The following is a 13,164-nucleotide window of genomic DNA, read 5'->3' as shown; positions in this document are numbered from 1 at the left end:
TACTACCGTACCGTATACAGGTAATAAATTTCCTTTATTTTCATTTAACAATAAATGTGTACCAAATTCTTCTTCATGGAAAAAGACATCCCCTGAAAATAAGACCTAGCGCTTTGGGAGCAAAAATTAATCTAAGACACTGTCTTATTTTCGGGAAAACAGGGTAGTACTAGAGGCCCAGTGCATGAAATTCGTGCACAGGGGTGTGTGTGTGTGTGTGTGTGTGTGTGTGTGTGTGTGTCCCTCTGCCCAGCCTGTACCCTATCCAATTTGGGACCCCAAGAGGGATGTCTGACTACTGGCAGTTGAACATTCCTCTCACAATCAATAACTGCTGGCTCCTAACCACTTGCCTGCCTGCCTGCCTGCCTGCCTGTCTGCCTAATTGCCCCTAACCACTTCTGCCTGCCAGCCTGATCACTCCCTAACCACTCCCCTGCCAGCCTGATCAACTGCCCTCTCCTGCAGGCCTGGTCCCCCACAACTACCCTCCCCTGCAGGCCTGGTCACCCCCAACTGCCCTCCCTTTCAGGCCTGGTCCTTCCCAACTGCCATCCCCTGCCATACTGATCACCCACCACTGCCCTCCCCTGCCGGCCATCTTGTGGTAGCCATCTTGTGTCCACATGGGAGTGGCCATCTTTGACCACATAGAGGCACTCAGTATGTATAATTAACATTTTATTATATTTATACATAATATCAGGATTTTGCATTTGACTTAGGATCTTAATGTGTATTTTTAAGGGTAATCTCAAATATCCACAATGCTTTTGAAGAAATTAGTCACAATTAGACTAAAATTTTAAAGTTGGAAGGAACTTTAATGTCATATGATTGTATCCTGTATAGCTGAGGACTTTATTCAAAAATCACAAAACATTGATACAGAGTCCATATGGTATAAGACAACTAGTGTGGGTTACAATCATCAGACTAACCTAATAGATAAGTAAAATATATAAACTCCACAGATATTTCTAGCAGCTTTGTCAGGCTTTCAGTCCCACTTACATTTATCAGTGCCACTCATAGATTAACTACCTGCACTTAATTATATATGTCCAAATAGAAAGCAACATAATGCTCATAGTCTTTGCAAAACAACATTCCTAAAAATACCTAAAAATGGTAAAAAGGACAAGCAGTATTTAAGCAATTTTAGGGCAACTGCCAGATTTATTTTAAGCCCTATGCTTAAAAATAAATTTAATTCACATGACTGGCTTAAAATATCAGAGCCAAGAAAAGTCACTGCAAAAGTATTTAATGAAATACCTGTATTTGTCTAATGGTTGTCTTTGATATGATTCTTGAGAACTTACTTTCTATCTTGATTTATACAGTGGATTTTATATCTAAATGTTTCTTGTATATAATAAGATGAAAACAGAATAGTAATTTTTCAAACAATATATATAACATTTTCTTAAACTCTGACATGATAAAGTTATTGGACTATTCAGATGCTGTCCAATGCTTTTTTTTTAAAAAAAATATTTTATTGATTTTTTTTTTCAGAGAGGAAGGGAGAGGGAGAGTTAGAAACATCAATGAGAGAGAATCATCCATCAGCTGCCTCCTGCACACCCCCACTGAGAATGTTTCCTCAACCAAGGTACATGCCCTTGACTGGAATCGAATGTGGGACCCTTCAGTCGGCAGGCGGAAGCTCTATTCACTGAGCCAAACCAGCCAGGGTTGTCCAATGCTTTTTATGCAGAAGGAAAATTGGTTCATCTGTAGCTTTTTTAGTGTGAAGCAAAACATCCACGTTCCCTATTTGACCTAAAGCTAAAAACTAAGATTGATTAAAAATTGAGGTAGATTTCCTACTGAAAGCAACGAAGAACATTATCAGCTGATTGCGTAACAAGTCTTTCACCCTCACACCACAGTCAATGAAGCAATTGAATTAGGGAGGAAATGCCTATATTTTGATGTTCTAATAAGCTCTGGTAAAAAAAAAAATCACAATTCTATTTCACTGAACGTTTTGAAATTGAAACGGGAGGACTTCACAGCAAGAAGAGAAATACCATGGGAGTGTTAATGGTGTGGGAGAACTAGTATAAATAACTTCAATGTTGGGGTTTTTCCCCCCTGAGGTTATTTTCCTTTTTAAAAAAGTATAAATCGAGCTTGACTTCCATGGACTATATATTTCCTGGAGTCAATATTTTAATGCTCTCCTGACACACACGTTCGGCTTAGCACAGGCCTGGGCACCACTTTGCTTAGTAATTTCTCCCATAGACTTCCAGGCGGGATAAACGTTGTGGGGTTCACGGAGGGCCCCCAAACCAAACCCCGCTGGGGCTCAAAGTCTGGGGCCTGCCGGCCAACAAGCATCTTGCCTTAAAAACAAAACAAAATAATAAAATAAAAAAATCCACCAAAAAAAAACGAAAACAAAACCCCAAAGGCCCTATCTCCAAAATAACAATAATAAGCATCCTTTTCTTTCTGGTCAGAAGTCTCCGGACCATGGCAGCCGGGGGAGGAAGCAGAGCTGGGGCAGCAGCCGGGGGGAACCCGACCTGAGAGGCTGCCAGGTCCGCCCCGCCCCGCCCTCCACAGCAGCAGCAGCAGCAGCAGCAGCAGCAGCAGCAGCAGCAGCAGCAGCAGCAGCAGCAGCAGCAGCAGCAGCAGCAGCAGCAGCAGCAGCAGCTCCGGAGCCCTGCGTGGCTCTCCACAGCCGGCCAGAGCCGGGGCCGTGCCATCCGCCGCGCCCTGTCGGCTTCTCCCGGTGGCCAGCCGGCCGGGTCAGTCTGCGGAGCCCCGGGCGCGCCCGGCCCCCCCCCCCCCCCCCCCCCCCCCCCCCGCCTCGCCCGGCTCCGCCCCCACCCCGCCCGGCTCCGCCCCTCCCGGCTGTGCGGAGGCGCCGGCCTGCGCGCGCGCGCTCCCCTCCGAGCGTCCGCGCCCCGCATGCGCAGTGCGCGCCGGCGGTCTCCGTTTGTTTAAACAGGAAGACGGACATATTAGTCCCTCACGGCCCCCCTCGCCCCACCCCCCCGGGGCTTTCGCCTTCGCCACTTGCCCTTTCCCCAGCCGGGGCCACAGCGCCTCCCAGAAGCTCCCCCCGCCACCACCATCCAACAGTCGCCGGGATCGGACTCTTCGCCTTCCTCACCGCCCGCTCTGCAGCCGTCCCGAGGCTCCTCCATCGGGCACCGACCTCGCCCTGCCCCGCCGCCGCCGCCGCCGCCGCCGCCGCCGGACACCAAGGCAGACACCCCGGGAGCGACGGGGAAGAACTAGGAAAGCGAGGCTACCCCGCGAGGACCAGCAGCTTGGCCGACGACACGGATCGCCGGGGCGTCGGGCCGGGCCGACGGGAGCCGGGGATGCGGGGCTGAGACCCGCCACCGACGCTTCAGCGCGGAGCGGGCCCGCCCGGGGCCCCCGCGGCGGCGGCGGCGGCAGCAGCTGGCACCGCTCCGCACCCACCACCCTCGCGCGCTCTCGCCTTTTTCCTCTTTTCCCTCCGCGGCCGCCCCGAGGAGCCTCCACCCTGCTGCTGCGCCTCACCCCCCGCCTGCCCATCTCGGGACGGGGAGCAGCCCTCCATGGCCAAGGCGGCTCGGGCCCGCTAGGCTGAGGCACCTCGCGGGAGGAGCGACGAGGTCGGCTGTCGTCGTCGTGGAGGGGCTGCCCGGTGGGATGCGACTTTGGGCGTCCGAGCGGCTGTGGGTCGCAGTCGCCCCGGGCCCGGGGTCTGGAGAGCAGCGGAGATCCCCTCAGTGAGGAGGGGGAGGAGGAGGACGCAGCGGAGGGGGAGGAGGGGGAACGGGGCGCACCTGGTGACCCTGAGGTTCCGGCTCCTGCGCCCCACGGCTGCGAACCCACCCGCGGAGGAAGTCGGTTGAAATTGCTTTCCGCTGCTGGTGCCGGTAACCGGGGTATCGTCACAGCAGCAGCAGCAACATGTCGACTGGGGACAGTTTTGAGACTCGGTTTGAAAAAATCGACAACCTGCTGCGGGATCCCAAATCGGAAGTGAATTCTGATTGTTTGCTGGTGAGTAAGCGACTGCTCTCTCTCTCTCTCTCTCTTTTTTTTGTTTTGTTTGTATGGGGTTTGTCTTTTGCCTTCCTCTCGCCTCCAGCCTCGTTGTCTGCAAAAAGAAGGTTACAGTTATGCATAGCCTTTTGGAAAACAACAAAGTCTGGTGTTTTTGCCCCCGAAGAATCTTGCCAGTACCTCTAACATCTCATGCTGTGGCCCTGTTTATCATTGGACTTGACTGTGCTCACTACACTCTGAACTCAGCTCTGGCTCATCAGTTCAACATTACACAAAAGATACTCATAAACCTCTATTGCAGGCATCCTATAAAAAGTTAACCACGTCAGTCATTACTGCATGTATAGTTGGTTGCACGGCGATCTTAGTTTTATTATCTTTCTGATCGGCTTGACAGTGTCATTGGTTAAGACCCCTTTTCATTTAGGATTTGGCTCCTAAGTTAGTTTTTAGATGTGGAAGTGACAGTGGAGAATCATATCGAGGAAGTGATTTTTTAGTTAAAAAAAAAAAAAAGTTATAGGTGACCAGTCTGAAGGAACTTTTTCTGTTGGACTGTTGAATCTAGAAACTCAAGGAAACTGATAATAGGTCCTCATAATATCGCAACAGTATTGATTATATATTTGATCATAACTGCCATTTTTGGTGGTGCTATGCTTAACAGTGTCACTTTTAAAACATCCTAAAGAAGGTTTTATGACATGAAAGACCCAAATCCTATTTTAAAAATCCTGCAGTGGTTGATAGCATAGACAGTCAAGTAATTGGAGTTTTTAAGGTTTGTCAATTTCTTTTAATAGTAATACTCTTTTTTTTAAGCGAGTTTTTTCTTTTACTTTACTGAAAACTAAAACTTATATAATAATTCTATTTTAGTCCAAACAGAACCATATACTCTCTAAAATTGCAGGGAGTATGTAAGTGGGTAGTAATTTATAGCCTCCTCAGAATTAATGTTAGATGTACACAATATTTGGTATTAAGATTAAGTGAACAAAATCCTATAATGCCATTCAGAGAAATAATACCATATAAAAATTTCATTTTGAACCAGGAAAATTATGTAGATGGTTTAAAATTAACAATTAGTTACTCTACATACCTGTCTATATTTTTAAATGTGTCTGGTTTTGCAGGAAAGATTTTCCCCCAAAGCTGTCAAAATTACTCTAAGAACCCTTGATTATGGAAATGAATCTTGTGAGTTGTATGTTTGAAATGTCTCACTCACCTACATTGTGGATGCACTTCAGATTGAGAAACAGAAAGGAGGGTTGATGCTTAATACAATTTGAAACCTTTTATTGAATGGGAGAAGAGGGAGGAATTAGAATACATCTTTCTAGGAAGGATTTCTATAACTTATAGGAAGTCTATAATTTTTCTTTTAATATACAATTTCCATATAGTATGTTTGATTTTACTTGGCTTTTTTATCTCTTTATTCTATGAAGCAGGGAGGTTATAGTAGTTTTTTTTCTTTCTTTCATATTTTAGTTGTCTTCTAGCCTCTTGCCATAGCTTCATTTGGTGGGTACTCAGATTTATTGGAATGTGGAGGCTGCAAGGAAATGTAAATCTTGAACTCTTTCCTTGAAACTCCAATTATTTAGGAAAACCAGACCTAATTTCACATACGTACATAGAAACAAAGCAAAACACTTCACAGATTGAGAAAATATATGGTAAATTTCAAATAGTTGGTATAGGAAACATATGTTCTTGGGTATGGAAAGAAAGCAATCACTGAGAGTTGGAAGAGCCAGGGTATGCTTTATGATGGATGGATAGGATTTAGATAGCGTATTCATAGGGGTAGCGGAGAATACTATGAATATATAGAGGGTAGAGACATGACTGGCTATGACATGTTTAGGTGGAACAGAAGATAAAGTTGGATAGATTGGGGTTAGAATATGGAGAATTTGATTGTTAGGCTAAGGAGTTTAAATTTAGGATGTTTTGACCATTAAATATTTGTAAACAAGACTATGCCAAGATGAATGAAAAAATGAACCTGGTAGTTGTGTGCAGGATGGGTTATGTGGAAAGAGACTGGAGATGGGGTGAGATTGGGGAGACTTAAAAAAATTATTATAATAGTCCAGAAATTATTAAAACTCCAAATTGGGATATTAGAATGGAGAAGGAAGCATTGCTGGAACTTGATTGACAGGATTGGGAAGGAGAAGAAGGAACAAGAGAGAGACAGACAGACAGACTAGGTAGATGATCCTAACATTTTTGAGCCTAGATTATATAGTGAGAACAGCAAAGTCAGTTTTGGAAATAGCTTAGAAAGAATAGGCAACAGATACATTCAGTGTTAGATTTGTTTTGTTTGAGTGGAAACTGGACAACCACAAAGAAATGACTTGTAGACTATTGGCAATTTGAAACTCAGCTTATAATAATTTTTTTTTAAACATTTATTTTATTGTTTTTTTACAGAGAGGAAGGGAGAGGGATAGAGAGTTAGAAACATCGATGAGAGAGAAACATCAGCCAGCTGCCTCCTGCACACCCCCCACTGGGGATGTGCCTGCAACCAAGGTACATGCCCTTGACCGGAATCAAACCCGGGACCCTTCAGTCCGCAGGCCGACGCTCTATCCATTGAGCCAAACCGGTTTCGGCACAAACCCAACTCTTTATTTTTATTTTTATTTATTTATTTTTTTAAAAATATATTTTATTGATTTTTTTTTTTTTTGCCCCCTTCCCTCCCATATATACCCTCCCTCCCCAGAGTTTTATGTCCATTGGTTGTACTTATATGCATGTATACAAGTCCTTCGGTTGATCTATTATCTCCCCCAGATCTTCCTCCCCTCCCCACTGTAATTTGACAGTCTGCCTGTTGCTTTACTGTCTCTATATCTGTCTCTTGGTTCATCAATTTATAATGTTCTTTATCATCCACAAATGAGTGAGGTCATGTGGTGTTTCTCTTTCATTGATTGGCTTATTTCACTCAGCATGATGTTCTCCAATTCCATCCAGGTTGCTGCAAATGATGAGAATTCCTTCTTTTTTATGGCAGCATAGTATTCCATTGTGTAGATGTACCATAGTTTTTGGATCCAATCATCTGCTGACGGGCACCTAGGCTGTTTCCAAATTCTGGCTATTGTAGATTGTGCTGCTATGAACATAGGGGTGCATATATCCTTTCTGATTGGTGTTTCTAGTTTCTTGGGATATATTCCTAGGAGTGGGATTACTGGATCAAATGGGAGTTCCTTTTTCAGTTTTTTGAGGAAACTCCACACTGTTCTCCACAGTGGTTGCACCAGTCTGCATTCCCACCAGCAGTGCACGAGGGTTCCTTTTTCTCCGCAACCTCGCCAACACTTGTCGTTTGTTGATTTGTTGATGTTGGCCATTCTGACAGGTGTGAGATGGTACCGCATTGTTGTTTTGATTTGCATCTCTCGGACAATTAGTGACTTTGAGCATGTTTTCATGTGCCTTTTGGCCTTCCGTCTTCTTTTGAAAATATTCTATTTAGGTCCATTGCCCATTTTTTAATTGGATCATTCATCTTCCTTTTATTTAGTTGTATAAGCTGTCTGTAAATGTTGGAGATTAAACCTTTATCAGAGGTATTATTTGCAAATATGTTCTCCCACACAGTGGGCTTTCTTGTTGTTTTGTTGATGGTGAAACTCAGCTTATAATTAAAGATAACGATTTGGAAGTAATTTGTAGAGAGGTGCAAGTTGAAACTGATATAATGATAAAAGCGTCAAGATGAAAGTTGAACAAAAGGAAGAGTCAAGAAAGTAGGCAATCAAGGCTTTTTAGAGTTAGGATGGCCAGGTATCTTGTAGTCCAAGATTTCTAAAAGAACATTTTAAAAAAAGAAGGTAATCAACAGACAGATTTCCCCCCCCTTATAATCTTATAATCTTCATTCTTTTTTTTGTTTGTTTAGTTTCATAATTGTTTATTGATAGCTGTTGAGATTTATCACCATATTAATCTGAACTTGTAAAGATTAAAATTTTATTTGGAGACAGAATCCTTTTTCCAGTTTTGTAATGTCTAGTATGAATTTCTCTGCATGATATTTTATGTTTATCATTAAGTAGTCATTCATTCATTCTACTATTGAGAAGGACCTATCAGGTAATTTTATCTTTGTGAGTCTGTTCTTACTCTTCCCTGTCTGGACTTTGGACATCTCATGTATCATGGGGACAATAACCCTCTTATTTTTATTTATTTATTTTTTGTTAATCCTTACCGAAGGATATTTTTTTCATTGCTTTTTAGAGATAATGGAAGGAAGGGAGGCAGGGAGGAGTGGGAACAGGGTTGGGGGGGAGGAAGGGGAGAGAGAGAGAGAGAGAGAGAGAGAGAGAGAGAGAGAGAGAGAGACCCAGACATCCATACATCCATATGAGAGACGCAAATCTATTGGTTGCCTCCTGCATGTGCCCCAACCAGGACCAGGGATGGAACCTGCAACCCAGTTACATGCCCTTGACTGGGAATTGAATTCTCAACTCTTTGGTGAGCAGACTGACACTCTAACCATTGAGCAACACATGCCAGGGCAGGACAATACCACATTTGCCTTTCTCAAATATTTTGGCCTTTGTTGATTTACTCAAGTGATACTTACTGAGTATGCTCTATATGCCATGTGCAGCACTCAAGTTCTAGGGGGTTGTTTTGTAATCTCAGATTATGTTTATTCTCCACTTCCTTGACTAGATCCACTCTTCAGAAGTGAAAGTTCCTAAACCATTTAGTACTAGAAGAGTTTGCTGGCAAATGTCTTTTAAACGACCTTACCCACCAAATAGCTTTTTTTGTTGCTCAACTACCCTGTTTCCCCGAAAATAAGACAGTGTCTTATATTAATTTTTGCTCCCAAAGATGCGCTAGGTCTTATTTTCAGGGGATGTCTTATTTTTCCATGAAGAAGAATACGGTACACATTTATTGTTAAATGCCTTGACCAGGGATTAACCTGCAACCTGCAACCTTGGTATATGAGCTACTCAGACAGGGCTAGTTTATTTTTATTTATTTATTTTTTTGGGGGGGGAGAGGGATGTAGAAGGCAAATCAGGTGTTCGTTTTGAGCTTTTCTTCTTTTAAATTCTCTTTTCCTAGGCTTCTTGATCTAGTGTTTTCCATCTTTTCATTGCTGATTTCTTTTCCTCTTAGTCTCAGACTTTGGCTTATAAAATTTATGTTTCTCTTCACTCTCCTGGAGAGTTTATCCATTTTTTAAATATGTCTTTATTGATTTCAGAATGACGGGAGAAGGAGAGAGGGAGAAAAGGAGAGAGGGAGAAAGGGAGAGAGGAAGAGAGAGAGGGCGGGGGGGAGAAACATCCATGATGAGAGAGAACCATTGTTCAGCTGCCTCCTGCATGCCCCCTACTGGAGATTGAGCCCACAACCCAGGCATGTGCCCTGATTGGGAATGGAACTGTGACCTCCTGGTTCATAGGTCTGCGCTCAACCACTGAGCTTTGCCAACGAAGCAAGTTTATCCATTCTTAGCTTCAACTGCTATTATCTATGCCCATGCTATCCAAATCTTTATTTTTCATTCTATGTTTTTGGGGGGGTGGGGATGGGGGTGTTGTAAATCCTATATATTTGACTGCCTACTAGGCATTTTCACTTTGATGTCATGTTATTCAGATTCTTCCTATTTCAAAATAAGCTTTCTCCCATGCACTTAACCTGTTTTGTCATTACTATTGCTAAATTGGAATTTTTGTTTTGAATGTTAATTTTGACAATCCCAAACCACACATTGGATTATTTCAACAGATTTTGGCTAGTGTTCCAGATTATATATTGATGTTTTATCCCTCTGTATCTTCTGCCAGTTGAATTGATCTCATTTAAGGATAAAGTACAGATAGTGGAATGAAAAGACTTGGAGTCATTAAAACTTTGGGCCTTAAAGTTATTTGCCTGCCATTGTTCATAATTTATGAGTTAATGGGTGTTACCAGTATCAGTTGCATATCTAGTTAGTTTGGACCAGTCTGTTTTGATGTTAATATGTTGCAAGAATTTTTTTAAAAAAAAATTACTTTATTGATTTGTTCAGCAAATCTTTGTGTGGGGTCTGAACTTGAATTCAGATATAGACTCTACAGTGTACTTACTACCGTAGATGATTTTTGGTGAGGTTTTTTTTACCCTCTTAAAGCTTATTTCATTTTCAGGGGGATAACAGCATTAGATGGTTTTAAGGATTAAATAATATAGACAAAGCAATCACACCATATGGCATCTAGTAAGCATTTGTTAATTACTAACTACTATTTTTTATCATATTTATAGTATTCTTGTTATATGCTAGTCATTTTGCTTAGTCTGGAAGTTGGTAATTTATCTGGTACCTCAAGCCATGCCCATAAATTCATAATTCAGCTATACTTAATTGAAGTGTCTAAAGCAATTGTAACTGAAAATGGAGGCATTTAGATGGACTTCAGTAGCATGAAGAGGGTATTTTGGAGACTTCATTCATTTAGTCATGATTTATAACATACCTACTTTGTGACAAGAGTTTAGATTGATAAGAAAGACAGTTGAAAGCTCGTTTGTGGAAATTTAGTTATCTTGCTCTCTTTCTGTGTGTCTTTTATACTTTCAGTATGTGTTCGATAAATAGACTGTTTTGCACTACAAGCACCCTGTGGGTGTATAGAGAGGTGGTTCAGAGTAACAGCTGAAACATGAATTGGGCCATTCATTAATCTCTTGAGTCAGAAATGTTTTAATCAAGAAGGAGCCACATGTAAAATTTTATAATGAACAAAGAGTAAATTCTCAGTTTTAGATTACATTTTGTATTACTTTACAGTTTAGTTTTATTTCAAGATTATAGGTTTTGATACTGAGTATATATGGTGAAAACTAGAGGTTCTGTAAATAACAAAAAAGCCCACATATTAGGAAATACTACAAAATGATTACTAGTGCTGAAGATAGGCCAGCAGCTTCACTTCCCCATCTCCATCCCCACTAAATAGAGGTACATTCATTCAGTTGAAGTCTAGAGAGCATCTGATGGATACCACACATGTATGTATAAGATGAGCAGATGGTACTGCATTTCACAGTGGAAAAATATTTATTTTTTAAAATATGCTATTAACATGATGTAAAAAGAACACTGGACTAGAAATTCAGAGCATTGGGACATCCTTGTTTTGCTATTAACTCTCTGTAAGTAAGTAATTATTTTTTCTTATCTGGGCTTCAGTTCCCCCATTTGTAAAATAAAGAGTTGAGCCATATAGTTGCTGATGTCTATTGTGTCTCTAAAAGTTCTGTGAATCTTCCCTATGTCCCCAGGTATATGTCCTCCCTTCTTTCCACCTGTGCAGTCATTGCTGCACCACCTGACTACAAATCAGACACCCAGCCTCAGTGTGGCATTTTCATTTTTAAGTGAAGATCGAGATATGAACCCCCGTCTTTGTGCCGTTCAGTCACCCAGATCCTAAACTTAACTATGGTATAGGCTTCCCTGAGTCCCTTTTGGGTGTAAAGGGAAGCTTTGCTCCTGCTGTGGCCCTGCCTCCAAGCTGTGGGGAAGCTCTAGGTCTGCCAGGCTGTGTAAGGAGAAGCAACAGTAAGCCCTGACTTATGACATTGCGGACTTACACCTGGAGTACACTGGCTATTGAGAACAAAATTTTAGGTTGAGGAAAGGGGTGGTTGAAGCCATTGTGGAATGGGAGAATCAGCATTTAACACTTATAAATCTAAAAAGAACATTTCTGCCTGCTGTTTGTAAAAGCTCTTTGGGAAGATCTTTTACAAAGAACAATTTTTAAATGTAATTTACCTACCTAGTATAATTGTCCTAAGGCATGTATGTAAGCTTCCAAAACTGTGTGTATTTAGAAAATACACAAGAATCTTTATCAAATCTAAAAATATAAACTTGTGAACACTAAAAATTTTTTTTCTGTGAATCTTTATTATACTTCCATAAAAACTTTAAAAGTTATTTAAGAAATAAAGTTAAATGGTGTTGAGAATAGGAACCATCTTAAGTGCTTTTTTTGGAACTAGTTCTATATAGGCTTGAAAGATCATCCTGAACTAATTTTTAATTGTTATATTTGGCACTTATTCTTTTTTGCATTTGTGACTTGTGTTGATAACTCTAGGGGCTTATATTTTTTGAACAGAGGAAATAATGAATTACTCATTTGTGTATTGTTTAAAATGTATAGATATATTTTACTTCTCTAATATACCTACCTTAGTTTGGGATCATGAAATAGAATATATTTTCATTATAGTTTCTAAACAGTTAATAGGAAGTTATATGTTTTAATTAATGTCCAAAGCTTGATGTCTCAGAGATATATTTATTAATATGTCATATTTTAAGAGGTAGGCTACCTTATGCACCTTCTTTATTCCTCTTTATTTATTTTTATTACTAGAGGCCCAGTGCACAAAATTTGTCCCTTCAGCCCAGTCTGCACTCTCTCACAGTCTGGGAGCCCTCATGGGATGTCTGGCTGATAGCTCAGGCCTGCTCCCCAACTAAGCCAGCAATTAGACATCTTTAGCGCTGCCTTTTTCTATAATAGAATCACCAACCAAATTCATGATCGATAATGACAGATGGAAACACATATGTGCGATTGACGCCAGCGAGAGTTTAATATGTATCGTGCATGTGCAAGTCAACTTAGCCTTTTATAGATATAGAATAAACTTGCTTAACTAGACCTGTTTTCTGATTTTAGCTTAACTTTTTTCAGCCCGGTGAAGCACCCCAACTTCTTTTTCAGGTAATTCTCAGAAACACAGGAGTAAATATCAATGCGAAGCAGATTATTATTGTAGATCACGCAAGGAGAACAAAGTAAAATATTTTAACTACAGCAGAATTTGACTATATTCTCTGCAGTGACAAAACCTGAAGTCATTTTCAAGGTTCACCATTTCTTACTTCTTTTCAGTCGGGTCAAGTTTCTAAACTTTCTAAATCTCTGTTTTCCGGCTAATGAAAAAAAAAAAAAGGGGGGATTCCATTGAGACTCCTACCTACCTTCTCTAGGACTTCTGTGAGGATCAGATGAGATGAGGCACAGGAAACACTTCACAGATATTTGGTTAAAGTGT

General features: G+C 41.4%; 1 protein-coding gene across 3 annotated transcripts in view; it reads left to right on the top strand.

The window, feature by feature from the left end:
* Positions 1 to 2,909: 2,909 nt before the first annotated feature.
* ROCK1 (Rho associated coiled-coil containing protein kinase 1) overlaps positions 2,910 to 13,164 on the top strand; it is a 104,534-nt gene continuing 94,279 nt past the window's right edge. Inside the window, exon 1 of one of the 3 annotated variants that reach the window (XM_036418479.2) lies at positions 2,910 to 4,020. In XM_036418479.2, coding sequence (XP_036274372.1) covers positions 3,928 to 4,020 — 93 coding nt within the window. In that variant the 5' untranslated portion in view covers positions 2,910 to 3,927. The remainder of the gene's footprint in view (positions 4,021 to 13,164) is intronic. The other 2 variants (XM_036418480.2, XM_045574521.1) reach the window with 2 other exon arrangements.

Source organism: Pipistrellus kuhlii, unplaced genomic scaffold (assembly GCF_014108245.1).
Source record: "Pipistrellus kuhlii isolate mPipKuh1 unplaced genomic scaffold, mPipKuh1.p scaffold_m20_p_6, whole genome shotgun sequence".
Lineage (NCBI taxonomy): Eukaryota > Metazoa > Chordata > Mammalia > Chiroptera > Vespertilionidae > Pipistrellus > Pipistrellus kuhlii.
This window is presented reverse-complemented; position numbering and strand designations above follow the sequence as displayed.